At 43.7% G+C, this 27,507-nt stretch overlaps 4 protein-coding genes across 7 annotated transcripts in view; all 4 read right to left on the bottom strand.

Annotated features, from left to right (window-relative positions):
- Positions 1 to 27,507, bottom strand: part of LOC122116033 (sodium-dependent glucose transporter 1-like) — a 94,772-nt gene that overhangs the window by 33,671 nt on the left and 33,594 nt on the right. The window contains exon 1 of one of the 3 annotated variants that reach the window (XM_042689767.1): positions 3,676 to 4,032. The exons of 1 other annotated variant lie outside the window; for it this stretch is intronic. The gene's annotated coding sequence lies outside the window, so the exon portion shown is untranslated. Of the gene's footprint in view, positions 1 to 3,675; positions 4,033 to 27,507 lie in introns of those variants that run through there. One more of the 3 variants, XM_042689844.1, reaches the window with a different exon arrangement.
- LOC122115787 (sodium-dependent glucose transporter 1B-like) overlaps positions 1 to 27,507 on the bottom strand; it is a 74,121-nt gene that overhangs the window by 13,038 nt on the left and 33,576 nt on the right. The gene's annotated exons all lie outside the window — the stretch shown is intronic.
- LOC122116340 (sodium-dependent glucose transporter 1C-like) overlaps positions 5,253 to 27,507 on the bottom strand; it is a 38,576-nt gene continuing 16,321 nt past the window's right edge. The window contains exons 2-6 of one of the 2 annotated variants that reach the window (XM_042690099.1): positions 20,942 to 21,091; positions 12,491 to 12,659; positions 10,254 to 10,370; positions 7,670 to 8,614; positions 5,253 to 5,707 (exon numbers count right to left, since the gene is read on the bottom strand). In XM_042690099.1, the coding sequence (XP_042546033.1) occupies positions 5,703 to 5,707; positions 7,670 to 8,614; positions 10,254 to 10,370; positions 12,491 to 12,659; positions 20,942 to 20,944 (1,239 nt within the window). In that variant the 5' untranslated portion in view covers positions 20,945 to 21,091 and the 3' untranslated portion in view covers positions 5,253 to 5,702. The remainder of the gene's footprint in view (positions 5,708 to 7,669; positions 8,615 to 10,253; positions 10,371 to 12,490; positions 12,660 to 20,941; positions 21,092 to 27,507) is intronic. The other variant, XM_042690036.1, reaches the window with a different exon arrangement.
- Positions 22,185 to 27,507, bottom strand: part of LOC122116259 (sodium-dependent glucose transporter 1-like) — a 38,949-nt gene continuing 33,626 nt past the window's right edge. The window contains exons 5-6 of the mRNA XM_042689927.1: positions 27,164 to 27,168; positions 22,185 to 22,196 (exon numbers count right to left, since the gene is read on the bottom strand). The gene's annotated coding sequence lies outside the window, so the exon portion shown is untranslated. The remainder of the gene's footprint in view (positions 22,197 to 27,163; positions 27,169 to 27,507) is intronic.

The following is a 27,507-nucleotide window of genomic DNA, read 5'->3' as shown; positions in this document are numbered from 1 at the left end:
TTAAACAGCCAAATGCCTGGAGTCATAGGGCATACGGTAGAGCACCAGCCATTAGTGAAAGAGCCAAGTTTGAGTACCACGCTCTGAGTTTAAGCTTTAGTACTAGCTCAAAAAAAGGAAGGGGGTTGGGGTGGGGGGAGATAAACCCTACCTAGTGATTTCTTGAGAGAAATGTGAATGCAAGGGCTGGGAAGGTGGCTCAGTGATAGATCGCTTGCCTTGCATGCCTGAGGCCCTGGGTTCGATTCCTCAGCACCACATAAGCAAAAAGAAAAAATCCAGAAGTGGCCCTGTAGCTCAAGTGGTGGAGCGTTAGCCTTGAGCTGAAGAACTGAGTTCAGGCCCCACGACCTGATATCCACCCCGCCCCCCAAAAAAAGCGAATGCATAAGAGTTGGGAAATATATGTCTGGGAAAATAAATTATTCATTTGTAACAGTACCAAATCCAGTAAGGTTCTTTTTCAGTAAATAAGTTTATGTATCCTTACAGGATGCTATTAAGGGTTCAAAGTAAGTTTCTCATTACATCTTTTTTAGAAGTTTGCAGATTTATTGGTAACAAATTGCTTTTGCAGAGTCACCACTAAGTGGCGATCTATTCCAGTGCCAGACACTGCACTGGTTCTACACTCTGTTCCCTTGGTTCAACACACTGATTGCTTTGAATGCTACTCATAGTGTGGTTCACTCCTAAGTTATGAACAGATTTAAGCCGGGAACTGGTGGCTCATGCCTGTAATCCTAGATACTCAGGAGGCTGAGATCTGAGGATAGCTGTTCAAAGCCAGCCCGGGCAGGAAGGACCATGAGACTCCTATCTCCAATGAACCACCAGAAAACTAGACGTGGCGCTGTAGCTCAAGTGGTAGAGTGCTCGTCTTGAGCTGAAGAGCTGAGGGACAGCACTCAGGCCCAGAGTTCAAGCCCCTGGACTGACAAAAAAAAAAAAAAAAAATTATGAATAGATTTTCCAAGTTTCCTTATTTCCTATAACCAGAGGCCAAAGCATTCAATATCCAAAATTAGCCTTTACATAGGTAGAGATAAAAGTAGTTTCCCCTAAGGAAAGTTTCTAATACGTTCTTGGCACTCACTCTTGCCAGTAAGTGGGATGATACTTATATGGAATTTGAAGCTAACCTGTAAGGTGGGGAAATTGAAATCTTGTAGCCCATTACACCTCCCAGCTCAGAAGTGTTGAACCAACTCTCTGGAAGGCAGGTGAGAATATTAATGGTAACTGAAGCCAATTAACCTGGGACAAAATTTAGCATTAGTTTTGTCCAAGTTGGAGGTTTGTGTGGTGCTGAAAACAAAATCCAATGTTGTGCCTATCACATCCTTGATTTCACGACTACACAAGTTAGCTAAAGGGCTAGAGTAGATCACTTGGTAGAACATGTGTTTAGCGTAGTATACAGAAAGCCCTGAGTTTAATCCCTAGAGTCCGATATCATTCTCTACACTCAACTCCAAATGTTGGTTTTCAGACATCCTGAACGACGGACAGTAAACCTTGGCTATTTAAAGGTTTTCTGATTTTCCCGTTTAGTGGGTCCCCAGGTTCGTATGACTTTGTTAAAAGGCAAACTACAACACTGGATGTCTCTTACAGCCAACAATGATTATTAATCACATCATGCCCTGAACAAGAATAATCACTACTAGTGCTAGAATACTGTTTACTTTATGTGGACTTAGACCATTTTTTTTAGTCTGGGCCTGGGCACTGTCCCTCACCTCTTCAGCTCAAGGCAAGAATTCTAGCACTTGAGCCACAGTGTCACTTCTGGTCTTCTGGTGGTTTATTGGAGATAAGGGTCTCATGGACTTTCCTGCCTTGGCTGGCTTTCAACCACGATCTCAGCCTCCTGTGTAACTAGGGTTACAGGCATGAGCCACCACTGCCCAGCATGTTTGGTTCTTGAAGACACATATAAAGGAGTGTACTTTTAGCTTCTGGCTATATTCTGCTGACTATCATACTGAAGTCTCCCTGATGTGATAAATCCCCTCAAATCAGGGGCCATTTTTTTGTGTATCAAATGACAAAAAGACACATGAAGCATAAGGAATTACTCAGCTGCTTTGCCATTACAAACTATGGATTTCATATTGAAGCAAAATGGATCAGTTATTCCAATGAAAGTGCTGTAAATGCTTAAGGCTTTAGTCAAAATTAAAGCTGACCAAAAGGGGCACTAAAATTGATAGCCTAAAGCTGCCTCACAGGCCTGTGAATACAGGGGTCTGTAACCACCTTATGTCAACAAACTGCAGCCTGGGAATACTCTGGGAAGAAGGAGCTGAGCAGTCAAGCAGCCATCTCATCCCAGACTGCATGCCGCCCAGAAATGCGCAAAGGAGGCAAATTTACAGTTTCTACATGTCACTTTCTGTTGTCAATAGGCACTGCCTGAGAAGACTCTTTAGTGAACAGTTGTTAGTTCAAGTGCTGCCCAACATCTAAACTTTATTTTGGTGCAAAGAAACCGATAATTTGCGTTTAAAAAAATAAAGTAATTTTCAGTAAGAGCTACTAGATGGCTTTCAGAGAAAATTCTTTGGATCCTTTAAGGAAAATCATTTCCAATTCACCTGTGAAATGTAACTGTTTCTGACTGTACTGCTGCTCTAAAAGCAGGGACCCCAGCCCTAGAAGAAACTGTATAAGACTATGGAGCAAGAGTAGGCACAGGCACACAGTAAGCACTTAGTATAGGACAAAGTCAGAGTTTTGGCTCCACTCTGTGTCATGTCTTCTAAGGACTTCCAAGAGCCAGCATACAGCAAGTGCCAGCCCCACCAAGCACCTACACAGACTTCTTTCCTCCTCATCTCTGTACCTCCATCAAAACATTCTAACAAAGAATTCTGCCTCAGACTCCAGATACTCAATGACCAGAAGTGATTCTCCTCCCCAAGGCTCCAGCTTCCATCTCCAAGGATCATAATCATCAAGTGATAAGAGTGAGCTTTTAACAAAAATCATCAAGTGATAAGAGTGAGCTTTTAACAAACAATGGAGGTGTAGTTTAGGGAGTTGGCAAAAGGCAAGTCTATCCTTGTCCATTGTGCTAGCAAAAGCTGAAGAGCTGGTTAAAAGTGGATTGTGAGAGAGACTGAGATTGGGAGAAGAGTTAGCACTGTCCAAAAAGAAATGTGCTCCTTACTTGCCGGATGAAACTATCACCAGACCTCTGTCCATCACCTTTATAAGAATAAAAAGAAAGTTAGAAAATAAAAGTGGATTGTTGGCAGAGAGAGTGATGTTTCCAACTCTTTCACGTAATCAGATTCAGGAGTCACTTTGCTTTTGCACATTATTTCCCTAGCTGCAAAATTTAGCAGTTGGCCTCATTTTTAGCCAGATCGCCATAAAGAAATCCCACAAAAGGCAGGCTTGTGTTTGTAAGTTGGAGGCGGAGCGCATCGTATCTTGTGCCTCCATCCAGCACCGAGGAGAGTTTGCTGCAGTTGGAACACATCAGGAAAATCAGCTTCGCACTGGATTGTAACCCTTACTGATCAGAATTATGCCCCGTGTTAGACAGAGTGGATGGCTCCGTGCGCAGGAGGTGAAGGGAGCAGTCAAGCGTTAGCGCACGGAAGACACCGGCTCGCGCCCCGCTCTCCGCTCTCCGCTCTCGGGGGTCGCAGCCCCAGCTCTCACCAGCCCCAGGAAGGCCAGATACACGGCCGCGGTGGTGAACCAGCGCAGCAGGCGCTGGCCGCGGCTGCCCCGCCGGGAGCCCTCCACGGCCTCCGTCTTCGTCGCATTCTCCGCCCGGGCCTCGGCCTGGGGCGGCCGCTGCCCCGCAGGCCCGGCCCCACGGAAGTCCGCTTCCAGCTCCAGCTTGGCCGCCCCGGAGAACGCTCTAGCTGCCCACGGCCCCAACTCCCGGCCCTCCGGCCCGGACGTCCCTCCAGATGCCCACTCCCCCAGGGGCTGGACACAGGCACGGCCTGGCGAAGCTGGACTTCGGACTTCGGCCTTGGGACTCCGCCGAGGCTGGCGGTGGAGCAGACACGCAACCGGCAACTGCCAGACACCCGCGCCAAGCGGCTGGCGGAAATGACATCAAACGCCCAACGCGGGCTGGGCTCCAGACCGGAAGCTGACCTCGTTGCCTAGGAGACCGCAGGACTGGGGCTGGGCCCAGCCATAGCTTCAGAAGATTGGCTCACAGACTCTTGTGTCTCGGCTGGCCTCGCACCTCTCAGTCTTCTTAGTAACTAGGTCTACAGTCAGCAGCCACTAGTGTGTGGCTCCTGGATTGTTTTGACACAGGGTCTAACTAGATAGCCAAGCATCCTGCCTCAGCAGCCTAAGGGCTGCTTCTAAGTAAACCCCTAACAACTTAAAATCCTGTTTCTTTAAAATAACATTTTCCCTGACAAAGAAGTTTATATCAGGTCCAGTGTTTGCCTAGCAGGCACAAGGTCTTGGCCATAATCCCCATGACTAGAAAAAATTTTGGAAAGGTACACATTTGCCCTCTAACCATTGCTCTGAAAGTAAACTAGCTTCATTTACCTATTTAATATTCATTTAGTATTCATACCATTCATTTAGAATTCTTACCACTGTTTTCCAGCCGATTTGACTTCTCATAATGTCTCCAAGTTGAAAATAACATACCTGCTACTGATGAATAACTACTCTTCCTTCTATGGAGGGAGACTTGGGCCACAAAGATTGCCTACCAAGGTTGATCAAACTGTCCCTATAGAAGGCTCAGTGCTTCCTCATCATTTCCCAAAGTAAATATTGATCTGTAAATACTAGGACCAGTTTGAAAGATGAATACATCAGCATTACATGCAATTTTTTTTTCTTCCCTTAAACTTACATTTAAATAAGGGATTCAGAGCTCAGTACACCCACGCCCCAGTTCACTTCTAGACTCTGGTTTTGACATTTAATAAAATGATTACAGTCTAGATACCCATATTTCTTTTTCTTCTTAAGAATTATTCAAGTAAGGACAAAGCTGCAATGGAGACTGTAGGAAGGTAGAGATTTTAGGTACATGAAATGCCTGTCAAGGGAAACTGCCACAGTGAGAAAAAGCAGAGAGTGTACCAACTCTTCATAAATGCTGCTGTAATGTATTCATCTTGTTTTCCTGAATCTAATACAATGTGAAAAATCAACAGTTTTTTACATTATTTTCTATATGTATAGGAAAAAACTGTCAATTGAGTCCAAAAGTGGTAAAACAACCAAAATATATCCAAAGTAAAATCTCCCAACATTGTAAAGGTAAATTTATTATAGGACACACCCTGATTTCACAGGAGTTAGAATGTGACTGAATCATGAACTGCAGAATTTTAACAGACAATTATTGAGAAAATCAGAAATAACACAATAAACATTAAGTACATTGAAGTACATAGAGCATATTAATAATCACTAGCAAATTCCTAAAGCTCTTTGTTTCTGTTTCACTACTCAGTTGACATGAAGAAGGGACTGACAATCACAGTAATTCCTAGAGGATATCTCAGACAAACTATGAAAATGAGAGATTTTCAATTTAGAAATCATTTCTTGAGTCACAGGTGAGGCCTCTGTTAAGTGCCTCTGTGTTGCTGGAAAGCTGAGTCCTGTTTTGAAGCCAGCTGTCTTTGGCACTGCACGGTGTCCTCTTCATGGAGCAGAAATACTCAAAGGACAGATTAGCATCCTCTGGTTCAGCCTACAGAGAAAGAAAAGCATTAAGCAAAGCATGTGAGCTTTCCAAGGATGCACTTTCCTAGAACTGCCCTCCCTACTGTTGAAGCCCAGTGTGGAAGCCTGACAATTTGGTCAGCAAACTGTTTCACAGGTTTGTGTTTTTTCTCCTAAATCAGAATACTACCCAACTTCTGAAAAACCTAAGTCTCACTCAACAGAAAGGAGGCTGAGAACAGGAGGATCACAAGTTTGAGGCTCAATTGAAATACACAGTGACTTCCAGACCAACGTGGGAAAGATAACCAAATTCTGTCTCAAATTAAGAAACAACAAGAAACTCAAATGCCTGAAAACCACTCTGAAAGGGGGAGATCATGGAACCTCCACTTAATCAAGCTCTTACCAAATATGAGCCTCAGAACAAAATTCTACTACATGTAAACATTGTATATTTATAAAATGCTCTGGATTCAGAGCATTTCAAACCTTTTTACCATGAGCTCTAAATGGACCGAGAAAATGTTTTTTCTCATGGGGATTGAACTCAAGGCCTGAATGCTTTCCTTGAGCTCTTTTTCTCAAGTCTATTGCTCTACTATTTGAGCCACAGCCCTACTTCCAGTTTTCTGCTGGCTAAGTGGATATAAGAGTCCCAGGGAGCCTGGGCGGCAGAGAGGTGGGGGGTGTTGGCAAAGTGGGGGAGGGGGGGTGATAGCTTTCACCTCTAATTCTAGCTACTAAGGAGGCTGAGATCTGAGGATCTCAGTTCAATACCAGCCTGGACAGGAAAGTCTGTGAGAGTCTTATCTCCAATAAAACACCAGAAAACTGGAACTGGTTCTGTGGCTCAAGTTAGAGTGCTCGCCTTGGGCTGAAGAGCTGAGGTACAGTGCCCAGGCCCAGAGTTCAAGCCCTTTGAAAAAAAACAACAAAAACAAGAACAAAATGTCTCATGGGGGGTTGGGAAGTTGGCTCAGTGGTAGAGCTCTTGCCTTGCAAGCCAGAGGCCCTGGGTTCCATTCCTCAGCACCACATGAGCAAAAAGAAAAAAGCCGGAAGTGGCAATGTAGCTCAAGTGGTATAGCGCTAGCCTTGAGCTGAAGAGCTGAGGGACAGCGCCCAGGCCCAGAGTTCAGGCCCCACGACCAGACCCCCCCAAAAAAACAAAAAACAAAATGTCTCATGGACTTTCTTTCCCAGGCTGGCTTTAAAGCACAATCCTTAGATCTCAGCCTCCTGAGTAACTAGGATGACAGTCATGAACCACCACTGCCCAGCTCAACCTAGAAAATCTGATCCCCAAGTGTTCTGAAAATCTGCTTATGCTCTGCTCTGGCCTAACAACTTAACAATAACAATACAATTATGTTAATTTTTTAAAGTTAGGAATTATCCATCTGCTCTAAGTATTATGTTGTTCCCTTTTATCCTGGAGCTTTGTGGCAGAGGGCCAGCATTAACTGAAATGGATGCATTCATCAATGCACTGAAGAGGAATTGGTTTGCAATCTCACTGTGGGTCCATCAACATATGACTAGATGTCTGTATTACATAAGGCCTCATTGTTCCACTCATTTCAACCAGTTCAAAAGCCATTTCTGAGCTGAAGTCTTAGATTAGGTATAGGATTTAGGGAGTACTTGGATTCAAACCAGTACAGAGAAAGACAGAGAGAGAGAGACAAAGAGAGAGACAGAGAGACAGACAGAGAGATAGAGAGACAGAGACATACAGAGAGAGACAAAGACAGACACACAGACAGAGAGAGAAATGAAAGGAGGGAGGGAGGTAGAAAGGAAGAAGAGAGGAAGGAAAAGAAGAAGGAGTGAAGGAAGGGATGGAAGGAGGATGGGAGAAAAGGAGGAAGAGAGGAAGTGAAGAAGGAAGCCAGGAAGGAATGAAGGAAGGGAGGGAATGAACCAATTTCATTTTATTTTTCTGAATCATATTTTCATTCTTGTCTTCATAGTCCAGAACACTTACCTTTTCTGTTTCCTTTTCGCAGAGGCAAGGTAGCTACTTTATACATCATAGGAAATAAAACAGCAGTGAAAATTGCAGACCCAAAACAGGCATACAGAACTACTGGTAGAGCTGGATATTGTCCTTGAAGAACTCCGATTAGTGCAGGAATAGCCATTGTTCCCAAGGTAGCACCAATCATAATAAATGCAGCAGATTTGCCACTGATGGTGGTGTACTGTTGCATCCAAGAAAAAACACTGGGAAACGGAGTGGCCATGGAGGCCCCATAAACTGAGGTTGCTATCCAGAGACAAAGGGGGCTCCTGTCAAAAAGCACCAGAAACAAACAGGAGGCCAGGCTGCCAATGTTGCTCAACACAATCATAGTGGCAGGGCGTAAACATCCAGCAAAGAGCATTGCCAGGCCCCTGCAGGCTGCGAAGGTCCCCCAGAAGATGGAGTTCAAGCCAGCTGCCTCTCTCTGGTCCATTCCAACATGGGTGGTGGCAAAGGAGAAAAGGTAAGAAGTGTATGTCAACTGAGCCCCAATGTAGAAGAAGGAAAACAGAAAAAGCAGACAAAGAAGGGCCTTGCGGTATTGAGCTCTTCGAGATTGCTGAGCAGATGCTGTTGTTTTTCCCTGCCTTGAGCTTTCCATGAAGAACAGAGCAAAGAAAAGGAGAGAAACTACGAGAATGTAAGTGCCTATGGAAGCATAAGCCCACAGTAAGTTCATGTCATGGGGAGCTGCGAGTAGAGGGTCTGAGGCGGCTTCAGAAGAGGCATTGAGGGCTGCAGGGAGAAAGTCGGGCTCTGTGTGGTTGTCAACAGACACTGTGGGGTCCAGTGCCAGTTTAGCCAGCAGGGGAGCCAGGAAGGCGCCCAGGGCAAAACTGAAGTGTAAGGCCTGCATGTGGGGGGGGCTCTTGTCCCCCCAAAGAGCCAAGATGAGCACGTTCCCACCTAGCAAAGAGACACAGAGAAAGGTTTAAGTTAGACACAGAACTTAGTAACACTGGCCCTGAGGCATTTCTGTGTCTCAGCAGCCCTAAGCCACCACCACCACCCCCAGACAACAACGTTCTTATAGCCAGCTCAGTACTAAAGCTTGTTGTAAAACAGTTCCAACTCTGATCAGATGCTGGTGGCTCACACCGGTAATCCTAGCTACTCTGGAGGCTGAGATCCGAAGGTTATGGATGTGAAGGCAGCCCCAGCAGGAAAGTCAGTGAGAGTCCAATTAACCACTAGAAAACAGGAAGTGAAGCTGTGGCTCAAAATGACAGACAACTAGCCTTTAGCAAAGAAGCTCAGGGACAGTGCCCATGCCTTGAGTGGAAACACACAAGAACAAAAAGGAAATAAACAAAGTACTGCCAATTCCACATTGGAGACTAATATTATTATATCTACTTGTATATTTTAAAGTCTTATACATATTTGCCAGGCAAATTAAATAGTGAGCAAATCATCGAAGGGTGTCATATTGGTAGGCCATTGAAGAGTTTATATTTTATGTAAAAGGCAGATTCAAACTATCCAGGCAGGACTTGATTACAGGATTCTGTTGAGCTCATTACAGACAAGAATATCCAGTTTTCTGTTTTGTACTTAGATTTCAGATATGCACATATTTCCCCCTGGAAATAAAATGTGAAAGATGGAATATGTGCATGGTCTGACAATGAGCATGCAAGGAGGCTAGAATTAAAGGATAAAGAGCTATCACAGGTGTCATTTAGTCACGTTTTGAAGATGGGTGGAGAATAGGAACTTTAGAGGGTAAAAAAAAAAGAGTAGAAAAGAAATAGGAAAGTTGTGCCAGGATTCTCTAAGCTTAAAACCAGGTGCTGTCTCTATGCTTGTACAGCCAAATAGTGGTTCTACATTTATTTCAGCTATCTAACCATCATTGTCTCTCTCCCTCTCTCTTTTTTTTTCTTTTTTATTTTTTGTTCAGTGGTAGGGCTTGACCTCTGGGCCTGGGCGCTGTCCCTGAGCAATTCAGCTCAAGGTAAGTGCTCTACCAATTGAGCCACAGTACCACTTCCAGTTTTCTGGTGGTTAGTGAGAGATAAGAGTGTCATGGACTTTCCTACCTGGGCTGGCTTTGAACCATGATCCTCAGATCTCAGCCTCCTGACTAGCTAAGATTATAGGCGTGAGCCATGGGTGTCCGGTTCCATCATTGTCTCTTATACCACAATGATAAAGATTGATCTCAAAATGATAGATTGATCACCTTTGTTTTAATTACCCATAGGTAGAGTGATCGAATTTTTATTTTACTTTTTTATTTTATTTTTTGTACTCTTTTTATTTTGTACTAGTGCTGAGACTTGAAATCAGGGTGTGCACACTGTTGTTTAACTTTTTTGCTCAAGGCTGTCACTTTACCATCTGAGCCACACTTCCACTTCCAGCTTTTTGCTGGCTAATTGGAGATAAGAATCTCACAGACTTTACTGTGCTGACTTTGAACTATGTTCCTCAGATCTTAGCCTCCCGAGAAGTTAGGATTATGGGCATGAGCCATCAGCAACTTACAATATTTTAAATGAACAATCTTTCAGAGCTTTCAGATGTTCAAAATTCCACTAACCTGTATCCAGAACACCAAAAGAGACACCCATGGCAGACATCATGGCAATCAGCAACACTGCAGTCTTGCAAAATGGAATAAGATAAGTACTCACAGTGATGATCCACATGGACAGCCCTGCAAACGAGAGTCAAACGTCAGCTATAAAAGCAGCATTTGGGCTGGGAATGTGGCTTAGTGGTAGAGTGCTTGCATAGCATGCATGAAGCCCTGGGTTTGATTTCTCAGTACCACATAAACAGAAAAAACACAAAGTGGCACCGTGGCTCAAGGGGTAGAGTGCTAGCCTTGAGTACAAGAAGCTTAGGGATAATGCCCAGGAACTGAGTTCAGGCCCAGGAATGGCAAAATAAATTAATAACTAGTAATGATGCTAATTAATGGATTAAACCAGCATTCCTCCAAAGTCATGAGTCAAGCCAATATCATTAAAGCTTCCAGGAGATTCATGAAGGCAGCTTTTCTTTTAGGGTAATGACAGCTTAGAATTAAAGCTGTTATTTTTTTTCTGCTTGATGTATATCTGGACTATTAATAATGTATTCAATGTGTCATGAGCAAACTGAGTTAAGGCTTAACAATTAATGGATTAAGAAAGTCACACCTGTAAATAATAAAATAATTTTTTTAAAAGCTTCCAAAACACAAAGTAAGTTCAAGTTAAAAAGTTTCTCTAGGGCTGGGAAGGTGGCTCAGTGGTAGAGTGCTTGCCTTGCATGCCTGAGGCCCTGGGTTCGATTCCTCAGCACCACATAAGCAAAAAGAAAAAAGCCGGAAGTGGCGCTGTGGCTCAAGTGGTAGAGTGCTAGCCTTAAAGCTGAAGAGCTGAGGGACAGCGCCCAGGCCCAGAGTTCAGGCCCCATGACTGGACCCAAAAAAAAAAAAAAAAGTTTCTCTAATTGGTCATATCATTAAAATATTTTAAGATCTTTATGTATTATTAAATCTATATATGATACCACTAAGAAAATCTTTATCACAGAAGAGACAAAATTTATTTACTTAAATAGTTTACATTTAAGAACCCAAAAGAGCCGGTCATTAGTGGCTCAGGCCTGTAATCCTAGCTACACAGGAGGCTAAAATCTGAGGATCACAGGTCATGAGTTCAAGCTCCATGACTGGAAAAACAGAGAACCAAAAGGGACTTTTAAATATGGTACAACTAATATAATAGTGTTTAGTAAATCAGAATAAATTGTTTTGGCAAATAGTGAAGCAATTCAAGGCACATTTACTATTAGGCTGGACATGCGATTCAGTGATAGACCTCTTAGGTAGCATGTGTGGGGTTCTGAGTGGGATTATCAAGATGACAAAAAAGATTACACACACACACTCACACACACACACTCACACACACACACATACACACACACACACGTGTATGTGTATCTTTGAAAGATACTTTGGAAATAAGAAGGATATTTTATTTAGTTATCGGTAAATGTAGATTATTCTCCTTGCTTCCAAAGGTGCTTTGTCAGATGGATCTAGATTTTCTTGAAACCCATGGCCCTGTTCAAACGACAGCATGCTAAAAAGCAATGCCAGGGGCTGGGAAGGTGGCTCACGGGTGGAGCGCTTGCCTTGTATTCATGAGGCCCTGGGTTTGATTCCTCAGCACCACATAAGCAGAAAAAGCCAGAAGTGGAGCTATGGTTCAAGTGGTAGAGTACTAGCCTTGAGCTGAAGATCTGAGGGGCAGCTCCCAGGACCAGAGTTCAGGCCCCATGACCGACAAAAATAAAACAAAATAAAAAGCGATGCTAGTCACCACCAGGCTGCAGCACAGCGCTCTGGGCTCATCACTAACATGGCGACAAATGTGCAGCCTGTGTCAGTTTGTCACCATCTCCTGCCCCACACTGTCAACCCAGAGTCCAGAGAGCCTGGCCACATTCCCACAGCTCACCTGGCTTCAGGTAGCCCTAGAGACCTGCCCTACACCCGATGTGCAGAGCTTTGTGACAAGTTTGTGGCATGGTGCCTCAGTTCCCCTGGAGGTCGGGAGGCTCAGGACTGCCATCAGCACACCTGAGGGTTAATCATGGCTCCAGGTGGCCCAGCCCAGATGCCCTGTGGCTGCTAAGGTGAGAGCCCCAGAGATAGACCTGGCTTCTGTGGAGGACCCTGAAACACCATTCATTTCAGTTGTCAACAAGTTTCCTTATTGTAAATACGAAGTTGTAAATTCACTGACAGGTGCAAAGAAGCAAAGATCATTGTTTCCTTACCCAGAAGTAAAAACTGATTCATACAGTCCAAAAGAACTCCTCCAATCAAAGAGCCACACAAATATCCTAAAGCACGACCCACAAATATTTCAGAAAGACTGCTGATATTGTGGTTTACGTTAGTGGCCAGATCTTGAAACGTGGGTCCCAGTATAGAACCACTTAGTCCCTGATATACTGAAAAAAAAAAAAGCCAAAAATGTTTCCTTATAAAAACAATATGCATCTAGTTCACATCCATTACAGAAAAATGGGGAGATGATACAAAGCAAAGTAGAGAATGACGTCAAGGCCCTGTGACACTAAAATGTCTCCATCTCATAATCAGTCACCCTTTTCTACTTGTATTTCCTTGTTCTTATAGTTGCTGGAATTGTTTGCCTCTTCACTTCAAGAGGCAACTGTCAGCTGTGTTGTTTGTAACCAGCCAGCTGTGTCAGGGGTAGGAGTCCTTACCAAGGACTTAAAGAACATCCCCTTGGGGCTTGTTGACAACAAGTTCCCAAGTGGGAACTTTCCACTGACAGAATGCTGTCTAGCTTCTGTAAATCAACCAATCATAAACAGAATGTGAGCTGGACTCCTATTGGTAGGAGGGAGGACTCTTTGTATTAGCATAAAAACCAAGGGGGCTGGGTCTACCTGCCTAACTCTGGGTAGAGAGCCTATGCACCCTTCTGTGCAGAAGTGAATTGACTGGACTAAATCTCCTTGTCTCTTGAGTGTCCCATTCTGACACATGAGGATTCCATACTTCTAAGAGCCCACAGGAAGAAAACACATACAGTGACACTCCTGTCATCACCAGAGCTGTAGACTCCAACTGCTTTCCTTCTCATCAAAATTTTTAATTTCATCAGGTTGTGGTGGTGCATGCCTGAATTCCATTGCTTAGGCAGCAAGATGATCACAAGTTCAAGGCCTCCCTAGACTAAAATAGCAAGATACAGACTCCAAAAACAAAACAAAACAAACCTCGGCTGGTTTCAAAACTGTTTAATTTCTTGTAGCATTTTGTTGTAGTTAGTTCACTATTTGAATAATAACTTGAAAGACTACTTTGAAAATAGGAATTTTTATACAACAATTTCAAGACTGGAAGAAGGAGGAGGAGGAATAAGAGGAAGAGAAGAAGAAGAGGAAGAAGAGCAAGAAGAAGAGGAAGAAAAAGAAGAAAAGAGTGTATTGAAAGTTAGTAAGTAGCTGGCTGGGAATGTCAGTCAGTGATATAGCATCTGCCCACCTTGCCTGAGTTCCTGTATTCAATCTCCAGCATGGCAAAAATAAAAATAAATGAATTTAGGTGTTTATTTATCACATTGTATCGCATAATGTTCCATTAACTTTATGACAATAAAGCTATTCTTGAGATCATTTTTAAATTCTAAGCATACCACACGCACTACTTTCCTGTCTTCCTCCTTTCTTTCTTCCTCCTTCCTCTTCCCCTTCTCCTCCTTTCATCTGTTTCAACTCAGGGCCTGGGCCCCATTGTCCCTGAGCTTTTTCTCTCTAGGTTAGCTCTCTACCATGAGCCACAGCTCAACTTGCAACTTTTAAGTTCTTCATTGAAGATAAGATTCTCACAGACATTCCTGCAAGGGCTGGCTTCTTCCATTCTCAGATACCAACTTTTTGTGAGCCACCTACTGTGGCTAATTATTCCTTGGAAGACTGACATCAGCTATGAGGACTGAAGTTACCCTCCAGAGACTCCCAGGAGAACCAGCGATGGAATATTTAGAATGGACCAATCAGGGCCTCTTGTGCCTGCCAGTCTCTCAGGGCACCTGGGGGTCATGAGAGAGCATTCTCTTCCATTTGAGTGTCACAAATTTGGGTTTTGAGCTCTCTGGGGCTGAACTAAATCCATAATCACACTGAATTTGATGATCAACTGGCTCTTATCCAGTCAGAGACCCCCTATTGAAAACAGATTCCTCCAAATCTAAGGAGCCCACTTGCTGAGGCTCCTGCTAACTTGACTCACAAAAATTATGGACCCAGAATAGGTGTGTGTCTAGAAACACAGGGTAACCTTATTCTGGACACACAGACCTGAAAACCTTAGAGAAGGAGAGAGATCCCTAACCTTTGTGGGAGAAGATGTGGGTCCCAGGGGAGCTGAGGGGTTTTTAGTTGGATCAGGTCCTTAGATGGAGGGCCTGTGAAGAGGGAACTGAGCGAGGTAACCCTATGTCTCAGCCAGCCAGGCCAAAGGGCAAGGCAGAACTGAAAAGCTGGGGCTCAGCTAGGGGAAGAGATAGATCCTGATGGCCTCCCACAGGCCAGCAGGCCTCCTGTTCCCCTGATTACAAATGCCTCAAAAAAAAGGAAAATAGAAATGCTTATATAAGTGAGGAATTCTCTCTCTCAAAAAGAAAATTTAAAGGGCTGGGATGTAGTTCAATGGCAAAGCACTTCTCTATCAAGTGCAACATCCTGGGTAAGATTCCCAGTACCAATGAAGAAAAAGTCCAAAAAAAAAAAAAAATACGAAGAAGAAGAAGACGACGAGGAGAAGCAGAAGACCCACCACAACCACCAGCACCACCACCTATATTCATTTCAGATTTATTTGCCTTGGGTAGTCTTTGGTTAATAAAAAAATATTGGCTTACTATTAAAAGGCATGTCTTTAGAGTCGTCTCCACTAGATGTAATACAACAAGAAATGTTCCTGATAAAGTACGCTTGTGTTAACTCCATTGTACCAAATGTATCAGCAAGAATAATTGATGATGACTAGCTGTTCAAGATCTCCTCTTTATAAATGATCCAACACAAATGTTAGAGATAAAGTGAATTAAGTAGATGTAAAAAGATGTTATTCCTATAGTAGAATATTTTATTATTCTTATCAGGAATTAAAAGTTGGGGCTGAGGGAAATCTGTGCAGCTCATCTTTTTGTTTTTCTTTTTCTTTCTTTCTTTTTTTTCTTTTTTCTTTTCTTTATCATCCTGGGGCTTGAACTCTGGCCTGGCACTGTCCCTGAGTTTTTGTGCTTAAAACTAACACTCTACCTCTTTGATCCACAGTGCCACTTCCAGCTTTTGGAAGGTAAGTGGAGATAAGCATCTCATGGATGCCCATGCCTGGGCTGGCTTTGAACTGTGATCCTCAGATCTCAGCCCCCTGAGTAGCTAGCATTATAAGTGTGAGCCAGCAGTGCCCAGCCAATCCATAATTTTATTCATATGGCCATATAAATCAAACTATCAAGACCTGAGAGTACACTAATAAAATTTTGCTTCTTCTACAGTTGGTCGTTCCAGAGCCTAATGCTATTTGGAAGTGTTAGTGCACGTGTGTGGCACACTGAGGAATTTCCCTGGCCTTGAGCAGCTCTGATCCAGAGATCTATCCTCTGCTCATTACCAGTGTGGCATTCCCTAGGACTTGTTTGCTAGTGTTCACTAGAAATTGGCATCACCAAAGATTAAGGTTTTAAATTAATAGAAGAAACTGATGTCACTAGAAATAGGAAGGGGAGCTCTGAATGCAACTATACAGGAATGTGGAAGGTGATTTGGGTAATACTATAAGGTATGAAGATATTTGATTAAGGGTAAAGGGACTAAATTTGTTCTAAAGTAGAAAGACTGGTGTTCTCAAATGAGAAGAGGAAAGAACAGGACAAAATCCGGATGCATAAGAACATGGTATAATACTGAGTTTGGTATTCAAGGATATTCATAAAAAAGACCATGAACTACAGGGTTCTTTTTTTTGTTATTGTTGGTTATGGGGCTTAAACTCTGGGCCTGGGCACTGTCTCTGAGCTCTTCAGCTCAAGGATCCCACTCTACCACCTGAGCCACAGTGCCACTTCCAGTTTTCTGGTGGTTAATTGGAAATAAAAGCCTCACAGACTTTCCTGCCTGGGCTGGCTTTGAACCGCCATCCTCAGATCTCAGCCTCTTGAGTAGCTAGGATTACAAGAGCCACCAGTGCCCAGCAACTACACAGTTTTGACAACTTTAAGACTCTTCCATCAGACTGGGTAAGACTTTTCAGAGCTTTGATGATGAAATGAAACGCCTCATAAACATCAAGCTGATCTTTAACCAAACATTAGGAAAAACAAGAACTAATTAAATACTAAGGAAAAGATTTTCAGATTGTCATGCTAAGTCAGCTACCACTGAATTTGTTAAGATATTCAGTCAGGGAAAAGTAGCTCACGTCTATAATTGTAGCTACGACTACTCAGGAGAGTTGAGATCTGAGAATAGTGGTTTGAAGCCAGCCAAGGGAAGGAGAGTCTATGAGATTTTTATCTCCAAATAACCAGCAAAGTAAAAGGGAAGAAGGAAGGAAGGAAGGAAGAAAGAAAGGAAGGAAGGAAGGAAGAAGGAAGAAAAGGAAGGAAGGAAGGAAGGAAGAAAGAAAGAAAGAAGAAAGAAAGAAAGAAAGAAAGAAAGAAAGAAAGAAAGAAAGAAAGAAAGAAAGAAGGAAGGAAGGAAGAAGGAAGGAAAGGAAGGAAGGAAGGAAGAAAGAAAGAAAGAAAGAAAGAAAGAAAGAAAGAAAGAAAGAAAGAAAGAAAGAAAGAAAGAAAGAAAGAAAGAAGGAAGGAAAGAAAGCAAGCAAAGAAAGAATCAAGGAGTATCGCTGTATCTCAAGTGGTAGAGCACTAGATTGAACTCTAAACACAAAAGCTCAGGGACAGTGACCAGGCCTTGAGTTCAAGCCCCAGTACAAGCATAAAAAACAACAACAACAAAAAAGTGGGGATTACTTAGTAAACAAAACTTTCATAATATCACTTTAAATCCAGAAGCAGTAAGGTTCATTCCACTAAATGAGGCTACACATCATGAAGTGGAAAGCATGGTATAGGGGATGATTTAAAAAGTAACTTTCTCATGGATGTTGGTCAGGAGGTATACAGATTTATAGACAAATTTGACTTCTGCCTAACGGCCACCAGCAGGCAGTCTCCTCCAGCCCTCAGTTCAGCCTTCTGGCCTGGTCAAATATTACTCTTGGCCTGGCTGTCTCCTTCCTCTGTATCTTTACCCTGACCATGCACTTACTTCTTGTACTCAGAGACAAAAGCTGTCAACATAAAAAATGTGCACTCTCTTTGCAGGAGTTAAAGGTAAGTTTCAGGGAGGAACATTGTTCATAGGGTTCTTAGTCACTGGCTCTTGGCAGCAGCGCAGTACCACACTCATATGGAATTCAAACCTAACCTCTAAGTTAGGGAACACTTTGGATCTGGTGGTTAAGCAGACCTCCCTGGGGCTCAGAGGGTAGGAGCCATGCTCTCAAAGGCAAGAGAAAACAAGGATGTTTCACAATACCTTGGAGGAACAGCACTTAACTTTACAGCTCCTCCTTGCCTGTGTAGGGCTCATGTGAGGGGCTGAAGAATACTGAGTGCTTAACATTTCAATGTGGTCAAAGAGGTCAAAGGAGGAGTTGAACAGGGGGCCGACAGGCTGGGGTGCAGTTCAATGGGCAGAGCACATACTTAGCATATACAGTAGGCCCTGGATTCCAACCAAAGCACACACACAGGAAAAGATGGCTGATGACTCTTGTTTCTTTCTTTTTTTTTTTTTTTTTTGGTTGGGGGGCTTGAACTTGGGCCTGGGTGCTATCCCTGCACTCTTCAGCTCAAGGCCAGTGCCCTACCGCTTGAGCCACAGCGCCACTTCCATAACTCTTGTTTCTTAAGACACTACCACCCCATCCACTGCAGAGACTCCTCAGAGGAAAAGAACACACCCATGCCTGTGAGCTGCTGACTGGTGGTTACCAGGCATCTGGAATGGTTGACAGCAAGGTATTTTACTCTTCATCTAGATTTCTAATCTTCCTTTAATGAATCTCCAGGTCCCTGTGACTTGTGTTACTGGGCTAATTACAAAAATGGTTGACTTCTTTTTTCCTTGTTGGTGCTGGTACTGGGGACTTGAACGCAGACCATAGGGGCTGATCCTTAACTTTTCTGCTCAAGGTTGAAGATCTACTACTTAGGCCACAGCTCTTGGAGATAAGAATCTCTCAGATTTGTCTGCTCCAGCTGGCTTTGAACCACAGTCTTCAGATCCCTACCTCTGAATAGGCAGGAATACAGGCATGAGCCATCAAGGTCTGGCTTCGATTACATTTTTTTTATGTCAGGCAGTTTCAAATACAACTATGAGCTTTAATCATATCATTCTCTGAACAAAGATAATGACCACTAGTGCTTGAATACTGTTCTACTTTCTTTATTAAGAGGATATTAGATCATTTCATTTCAATCCGTTTGTTCATAGAGATACTTGTTATAAAGAGTATTTTGGCTTCTGGATATATCTTCCTGACAGTCATAACAATAGTCTCCCTGATATATTCCCTCATGAGTCATGAATGTCCTAAGCAGCCATTCCTGTTCATCAAATGATCAACAGAAACATGAAGCAAGTATAAGGAATCATAAAGCAACTCTGTCATTGTAAATTGTGAATTCCAGGCGCTAGCCAGTGGTGACTCATACCTGTAATCAGAGATATTCAGAGATGCTGAGACCCAGAGGCTCAAGGTTTGAAGCCAGCCTGGGCAGAGAAATCCAAGACCCTTATCTCTAAATAATCAGAAAATTGCTGCACTGGAGATGTGGCTCAGGTGGTAGAGCACATGAGCAAAAACACCAGGGAAGAGTGTAATGCCCTGAGTTCAAGCTCTAGTATCAGCATAAACAACGACAACAAAAACAATAAATAGCAAATTCCATAATTAAGCCAAGCTGGCCATGGTCATGTGGTGACAGAAATTGCTGCCAGGGCTCAAGATTTCAGTCACTTGAACTTTCTATCAACATTCTTGTCAATTTCCATTAACATGAACAGCTAACAAAAGAGGGAATTGTTAAATTTGATCTGCAGCTGCCTGTGTATAGAGGGATCTGTAACCACCTGAAAATATGATCAAACTTGGACCAGAGAGACTGTTAGTTGATCAAGAAGCTGTACAGTCCAGAGTGCAGCCCATCCCAGCCTGCAAGGTGCCAGAAATGTGCAAAAGAGGCAAATTCACTAAAACAGGCAAAGTCATTCCCATGTCACTTTCTTGCTCTGCCAATAGACATCACCTGCACAGGCTCCCTATGGAGCTTGGCAAACAGTTGCTGTTCAGGTGTTTCCCAACACCTAAATCCTCAAACATTTCTTTGTGCAAAGAATGTGATTTTAAAAATGACTTGCTTAGGGCTGGGAAGGTGGCTCAGTGGTAGAGGGCTTGCCTTGCATGCATGAGGCCCTGGGTTCGATTCCTCGGCACCACAATAGACAAAAGAAAAAAAGCTGGAAGTGGTACTGTGGCTCAAGTGGTAGAGCACTAGCCTTGAGGTCAAGAGCTGAGGGACAGTGCCCAGGTCCAGAGTTCAGGCCCCACGAACGGACCCCTACCCCCGAAAAATGACTTGCTTAACATTATAATGGAGGTTAGCAAGAACTAAGGGTTACAGTTGCCTTTCAGAGCTAATTCCTTGAAACCTTTAAGAAAAATTGTTTCACATTGTCTACTTTTATAGAATACTTGGCTCTAATTGCACTGGTGCTCCAAAGGCAAGCCACCCCGACCCCCCCAGCCCCCACCCAGCTCAACAGGAGCAGGCACAACTAAGGACCAGGACCAGCACACAGGTGCACAGCAAGCACTTAGTACACTACAAAGTTAGGGCCTTGGCTGTATTCAAATTACTCCATGTCTTCTTAAGATTTACAAGTGTGGGCACAGTGAGTGGGAACTCACCAATCACCTGCAGTGACACTTTCCTTAGACCTTCTCCCTCCCTGCAATGACAAAGCTTTGCAGGAATCCTGCCTCTGAGTCTCTGAGATGCTTAAGTGACCAGGAGTGACTTGATGGGGTTCATCTTCCCACACCCCCAGATGGCAATTGTCAAATGCAGAAATGGAAGCTACCCAAGGGATTGGCAAAAGGTGTACATAGCCTTAACTATACTCCACTATTTTTATATTTCTTATAAGAAAAACTGAAGGGTTGATTAGAATTAGGGCAGAGTACAAGACAGGTGCCTAACTTTACCACTGAGCCAGACGCATAATCTGGAAAAGTCATTTTCCTCTTGATTACAATTCTATCTGTAAAGGTAAGCCACCAGGCCTTACAAAAAGAGGAAACCCCAGAAAAGCACTTTTCTCTGTAACAATTTGGGCAGGGGCTAGAGGCCCAAGAAACCTCTCTTGTGTCTGGGCCAGGACCTAAAGGAATCTTACAAAAGTTTCAGACAGTTGAAACACATAGTAGGACACTCAATTTCATACTCCACCCTCCACGATTGGCATTGTACCCCAGGGTTGGACGAGGACACTGAGGCCAAGCAGATGAGTGGTTCCTCAGTGCTCAAGTAGGAAGAAGCAGGACTCCAGGGGGAGAGCACAGCCCTGCAGGACCCCTGCTAGAACCCAGCCTGGGCGCAGCCCAGCTCTCACCATCCCCAGGAAGGCCAGACACAGGATCACGGTGGTGAACCAGCACAGCACGCTCCCGGCATGGCCACTCGGCCTCCGGGACACCGCCACTGCCAAGGGCTCTTTCTGGGCAGGGGCCTGGGCCTGGAGGAGCCGCTGCCCGGCAGCCCCCGGCCCACCGAGGTCGGCTTCCAGCTCCAGCCTGGCGGCCTTTTGCTGCCTGGGGATCCCGGGCTCTGAGCACTGGTCCCTCCAGCCGCAGAGGCCTCTGGGTGCCACCTCCCCCCACGGACAGTGCTAGGTCAGGGCCCGGGAATTGAGACTTTTGACTGAGCACGTCTTGCAGGCTGGAGACAGGAGCCTCTCCACTTAGCACAGCTCCTGCAGACAGTGGTTGGCCTTTCCTCATCCAGGGCCTGTGTCCATGGGTGAGGAAACTCGGTTGCCTGGGAAACGGAGAGTCGCTTCCCACTGCAGCATCTCTGCCAGGGGAGCCCACAGACACCCGCCGACGGCGCCTCCTGGTGGAGGGACCTGTAAATGCAGCCTCGGAACAGCTGCATCCTCTGGGCTGACACCCTCTGCCCCATGGTTCTGGGATCTCTAGGCCCACCACAAGAGGACCCCGCCAGAGCTCTGCCTGCGCCTCTTAGAGTCACCAGAGGCCTCCTGGGCGCAGCTCCCTCTGCGGACTCTCCACTGTGCTGGGATGGACAAGGGTCTCTGCATGCAGCCCATGCTCACCGCAGCCAATTCCAAGATTTGACAGGCAGCACAGAAACAGCTGGGGCCAGGTCGCAAGCAGGAGTTAGTGTGCATTTGTGGAGTAGTTCAGCATTTCCTCCTCTCCCTGTGGCTAGATGGACACGAATAAAATTCCATGAGAAATGAAAAGCACCCAAATATCAGCCAAGGATGTCTCAAGAGACGTAAAAGTAGCACCACCAAATTCTGGCTAGTTCTCCAAGGAGTTCCAAACGCTAGTGAGGTAGTGTAAGTTGCAGACTATAGCAGAAAATGATGAGAGGCGTTACTTTTGCAACGTTCTATCACTAAGTTATACACGTGTAGACCAAGATTCTTAATCCTCAAGAACAGGAGATATTGACTTGAGTAAAATTCACTTAAACTAGTGGTTGTAAAGAGAACACATAGTGTGCTTGCCCTCATAATGAAGCTGTTCTTGCAGTTGGCGATCCTAAAGCAAGTGAGTGTGAAAATGCCATTCACCAAAATGGACAAACGTGCAGCAATGAATGCGCTGAGAGAAGACCAGGTGTAATAGGTTGGGAAAGACCTAGGCTGTGTGGTGAGCCAGCCACCACTTCCAACCTCATCATGACAAGATCACGTCCAGCACTGCAAAGATCCATCCATATAGTCATTAAACTACCAAAGTCAGAGAACACTATTAAAGGTACAGCTTTATTAGTCCACAGATAATCAGCTAATAGAAATGGAAATATTAGAAATGGAGGACCAACAATGGGGTACAAGAGAAATCATCAACATGGCTACAAAAATGAAGGAGATGACCCAACAAGACAGATATGGGGGAGAGGGGGTTTAGCACACGCATGAGCCCTTCACAGAAGGGTGGGCAACTCAGCAAGTTGTTTGAGAGATAGAAGGACCAATCAGGAGCCTCTGAGAAGCATAACACCACCTCTCAACCATTCAGACCAGAAGCCCTCCGTCAGATCTTAGGAGGTAAAGGACTCTACATATAATAGCATCCAGAGAGACTGGGCATTCTGGGTTCTAGGATCCTTCCTTTTACAAGGAGTTCATTTTGCCATTTCATTCACTTCTCCTTTGTGGTTGTTATTGTTGTTGTTGTTTTCTTTCAAAAACACCTGCTCCTCCTTCTTTAAACACTTTCCTGCTCTTTAATTCTTTATATGGAAGAGAAAACAAACTAGAACCCTAGACAGCATCAAACATTTGGCACTATTTGTTCCCCCCCCCCCCCCCCCGAATCCTGTGTTTGGGTTTCCTGGTGTCCATCTGCCAAGACAGTCAGAGGCTGCGGCAGCCATGGTCCAAATGTTCCAGGTGTAGCTCCATGACAGTACGGCTCAGCAGACACAGCACGGTCCTCGGGATGCTGACTCTGCAGACATTCACAGTGAAAGAGTTGTGGGGCGCTCAGAGGCTTCCGCCCAGATTTCACATAAAAGCCTGGAAGGTCCAATGGCATGCAGCAGGCTCAGAGTGTCTGCAAGCAGTCCCTTATAGGACAATGCTTGGAGGCAGAGCCACAAAGGAGACCACAGCAAGATGCCAGAAACTTGACCTGTCTGCTTAGAGAATCTGCAGACAATAGACAGAACCAGCCAAAGAGAGTGAGTAAAGTCAGCAAAATCCTAGGGCTAGACTATTCAAGATAGGAGAACCCACTATCTACTCCCAATCTTTTCCCTACTGACTTTATGTCTTATTTTGGCTTGATCCCTTTTACTTTCTTTTCCTTTTTCTTTTTATTGTAAAGATGATGTACAGCAGGGTTACAGTTACAAAAGTCAGGTAATGAGAACATTTCTTTTAAAAAAAATAATGATAAGCAATGTTCAATTATTTGCATTTACTTTATGCTAAACTTATTCCAGTGCCATAAATTTTTGTTTCTTCTGGGATACCTTTTTCTTCGGTGAGGCCTCCTCTTCTGACTTAGAAACAATTTGCTCCTTCCACTTCTTTTAGAAGTGTCACCTCTTCCCTCATTTTCTCTCAGCTTTCCCTCCTGACCTCCCTCCTCCACAAGGTGTATAGTTCCTTTTCAGCAGAGTGTCTAGTAATTATCACTCCTGCATTTGACACCCTTTGTCTCCCATTTCTGTGACTCCCTTACCCTCCCCCGAATAGATACACTTACGTACAAGACAACAAGTACAGAAGGCAAAAATCACGACAAAAGGAGAAAAGCACAAAAAGTAAAATAATAAAAAGCCTCATTTCCACTTCTTGGAGTTCATTTCATAAACATCATTTTACATGGTCATATACACATAGCTTTTCTGATATACACATGAGCCTCTGTGATCCTATCCTCTTTTGGTCCCACTGGGAGAATGTTTAGAGTCCTGATTAAGTGTATTTCTTGGTCTTTCACCATCCATTGTGTTTACTTATAGATTTACAGGCACATTTTAATTACTACGAATGAGGGAAAACATGCAACCTTTGTCTCTTTCGGTCTAGCTTATTTCACTTAATATACATTTTCCCAAGTCTCTCCATCTCCTCACTCATGGGACAATGTCATAGTTTCTGATGGAAGCATTGAATTCCAATGCGCATATTTACTAAATGTTCTTGATCCATTCACACACTGAGAGGCATCTGGGTTGATTCTATATCTTGGATTTAGTAAACAATGCTGCAATGAAGCTGGTTGTGCTGGTAGCTGTGGTGTGGTCTTGTTTGTGGTCTATTGGATAAATGCCCAGGAGTGGAATTGCTGGGTCATAGGAAAGCTCTATGCTTACCCCCATTGTATCTGGCAGGTATCTACCTTTCTTTTTTGTTTTTAGAGGGAATCACAACTCAGAGTTTTCTTGAGTCTCCATGGAGACCTTGCACTTGGGCTTTGCACAATACTATAATAGTCAGTACTGGGAAGAATCATGGAGATTACACTGAAATAATGGATTTTGGATGCTCAAGCAGTGCTCAAAGAAAGGGAAATGGAAATGAGCTCTTCAGGACCAGACATTATATCATGGTTGGGGTTTTGAATGTCTCCCAAAGGCTCATATGTTAAGGCTTGGTTCCTACAGGTGCAGGAGTCATAAAGAGGTGGGACTTCAAGGTAGATGATTAGGTCACTAGTTGTTTGCTCTTTAAAGTGATTTTGGTGCCCTCGTCCCTTTCTCATTCTCTTGGGCTCTGAGCTTGAGGTAAGAAGTTTTACCATGCCAGATGCTCCTGTCATGAGTTGCTGCCTTGGTACAGGTCTAAAAACAACAGAGCTAAGCAATCAGGGCTAGAACCTCTAAAACTATGAGTAGAAACACAAACCTTTTCTCTTTAAGTGGATTATCTTGGGTATTGGTGATGCAAGCACAATAGCATTTATATTTTGGTTTGTGAAATGCAGTGTAGATTTCCAAAAAGAACAAGAGGCTTGTAATATGTTCATCAGCTTTCTACAAAGTTGCTCATTGTTAACCTAAACAATGTTGTAGTGGACATAGAAGGTAAATGGTCAGAGGTCAATAAAGGGTCTGTGTTTCACTGATGACAAAACAAAGCAACTTGTTTTCAAAAGGCAATTTATGTAGATGCAATGAGAGAAAGCAACTATATTACAATCAGAAATTCAATGTAATACAGTGCAAAACTTGGGAAGAAGTGAACAAAATCTGTCATCAGTTCTACTTATTTATCCAAGGATGGACATATCAGTTTGTCTATTTTCTTTTTTTTTTTTTGTCATGGGGTTTGAACTCTGGGCCTAGACGGTCCCTCAGCTCTTCAGCTCAAGGCCCGTGCTCTATCACTTGAGCCACAACGCCACTTCAGTTTGTCTACTTTCATATGAAGTTCTTTCCCATCCCTGACTTCTAGGCCACCAAGCCACCGTCTCACCTCTACTTTGGGGTCCTAAGTATTTCAGACTTAGGGAGCAGGAGCCCTGGATGATGGCTGGGCCATCTATTCCAATCCCTGGGAGAGATGGTGCCTTTTTAATTAAATTAACTAATTAAACTAAACATCATCTGACCCATCCCTGCAGGATGTCATCACCATTCAAAACCAGTGGTGGTTCACACATGTAACCTTAACTATTCAGGATGCTGAGGTCTGAGGACAAAGTTTGAACACAGCCCAGGCAGGCAAATCTGTGAGTCTCTTATCTCAAGAAAAGTATTCAGAAAAAGCCAAATCCAGTATCAAGACCCAGACAACCCTCAGGTAGAGAACCCCAGTAGGGTTGGCTGACAGCTCTGCTACTTCTGTAGTAACCTTCAATTAGCCTCTGCCATCAGAACTGTGTCTCAAAGACCCATCACAGCATCAAGAGAGGGAAAACTCACAATAAATATCCTTTCCTCTTAGCTCAGTGGGGAAGCACTAGCTAGTATAAGCAAGTCCAACGATTCAATAATCAACAAAGTGGGGGGAAATTTACTTTTAAAAAATTGAAAAAGATACTACAATCCCCAAATTTGGGTAAATTATTGTATTTCCCTGAATAAAATTGAAACCCCTTTGTGCAGCTACTTAAAGCTAATAAAAATAAGAAATAAAAATGCAACATTACACATACATGTTTGTGTATGAGATAAAAGCTGTGGATTAACTTGGTTACAAGCTTAAATGTTCATTTTCAGATAGTTCTGATTTCAGAAATATTAAAAGTGTGGAGAAAATGCCTCTGTATCAATGAAATTCAGTATTTGTTGGGAGCCCACAGTAAAGCTCCAAGGTCAGCTTGACCCCAGTGCTCACTTGAAGGCACCTACAAGGAACTGGCTTTCATGAAAAACACCAGGTGCCCGGGATTGCTTTGCTATGTCTGCAGAGTTTATTTTACTTTCTACCAGTTGACTTGTTTTTACTGCACCTTGTTTTTATTAAAATTTTCCTTGTTTTTCTGCACTATGGTAACCTTATGTTACCTCTTGACTTCTAATAGTATATAATAAGGAAAGTTACAAATAAATGGTGCTGCAGTCTTGAACTGCAGACCTCCCGACCCCATCCTTTGTCTTCTGTCTTTATTTTTCCGCATCCTCACCCCCTAATTCAGGATTCCCTTTGGTTGCTGGCAGGCTCCCGCAAGTATTCTCTATAAACTATTAAACATTAAGTATATTTTAATTTGCATATGAAATTACTGGCTCATTCTTTCCTTTTAGTATGGGGACTTGAACTCAGGACCTTGTACTTGCTAAGCAAGTTTTCTACCACTATAAGTTATATCTCTACCACTATAAGTGATATCTCCAACCCTTTTAGCTTCAGTTGTATTCTTCCTTCTTCAGATAAAGCATTACTGTTTTTCCTGGGAGCCAGCTTCAGACTACAATCCTCCTACCTGTGGATTCTAAATAGCTGGGATCAAAATCATGAAATACTGCAAACAGCTTATTTTGTTTTGTTTTGTTGTGCTTGTTTTGTAGGTCATGGGCTTGAACAGGGGGCCTGAGCGCTGTCCCTCAGCCCTTCAGCTCAAGGCTAGCTCTCTGGAGCTACAGTGCCATTTCCGGTTTTCTCATGGTTTTTTGGAGATAAGAGTTTCATGGACTTTCTTGCTCATGCTGACTTTGAACCATGATCCTCACATCACAGACTCCTGAGTAGCTAGGATTACAGGGATGAGCCACTGGTGCTCGGTTCTCCTTATGTTTTGAGACAAGGTCTAAGTACTTTGCTCAGGAGGTCTCAAACTGCAATCTCTGTCTTCTGTGTAGTTGGGACAGTAGCACAATCATTTTATTTATTTAGTGTGTCAGGGCTGGGGCTTGAATTCAGGGCCTGGACACTATCCCTGAGCTTTTTTGCTCAAGAATAGCACATTCTACCCCTTGAGTTACAGCCCAACTTCTGGATTTTGGGTGATTCATTGGAGGTAAGAGTCA

Source organism: Dipodomys spectabilis, unplaced genomic scaffold, assembly GCF_019054845.1.
Source record: "Dipodomys spectabilis isolate Male_0828 unplaced genomic scaffold, ASM1905484v1 ptg000001l, whole genome shotgun sequence".
Taxonomy (NCBI): domain Eukaryota; kingdom Metazoa; phylum Chordata; class Mammalia; order Rodentia; family Heteromyidae; genus Dipodomys; species Dipodomys spectabilis.
The sequence above is the reverse complement of the archived record's forward strand: the minus strand, read 5'-3'. Positions and strand labels throughout refer to the sequence as shown.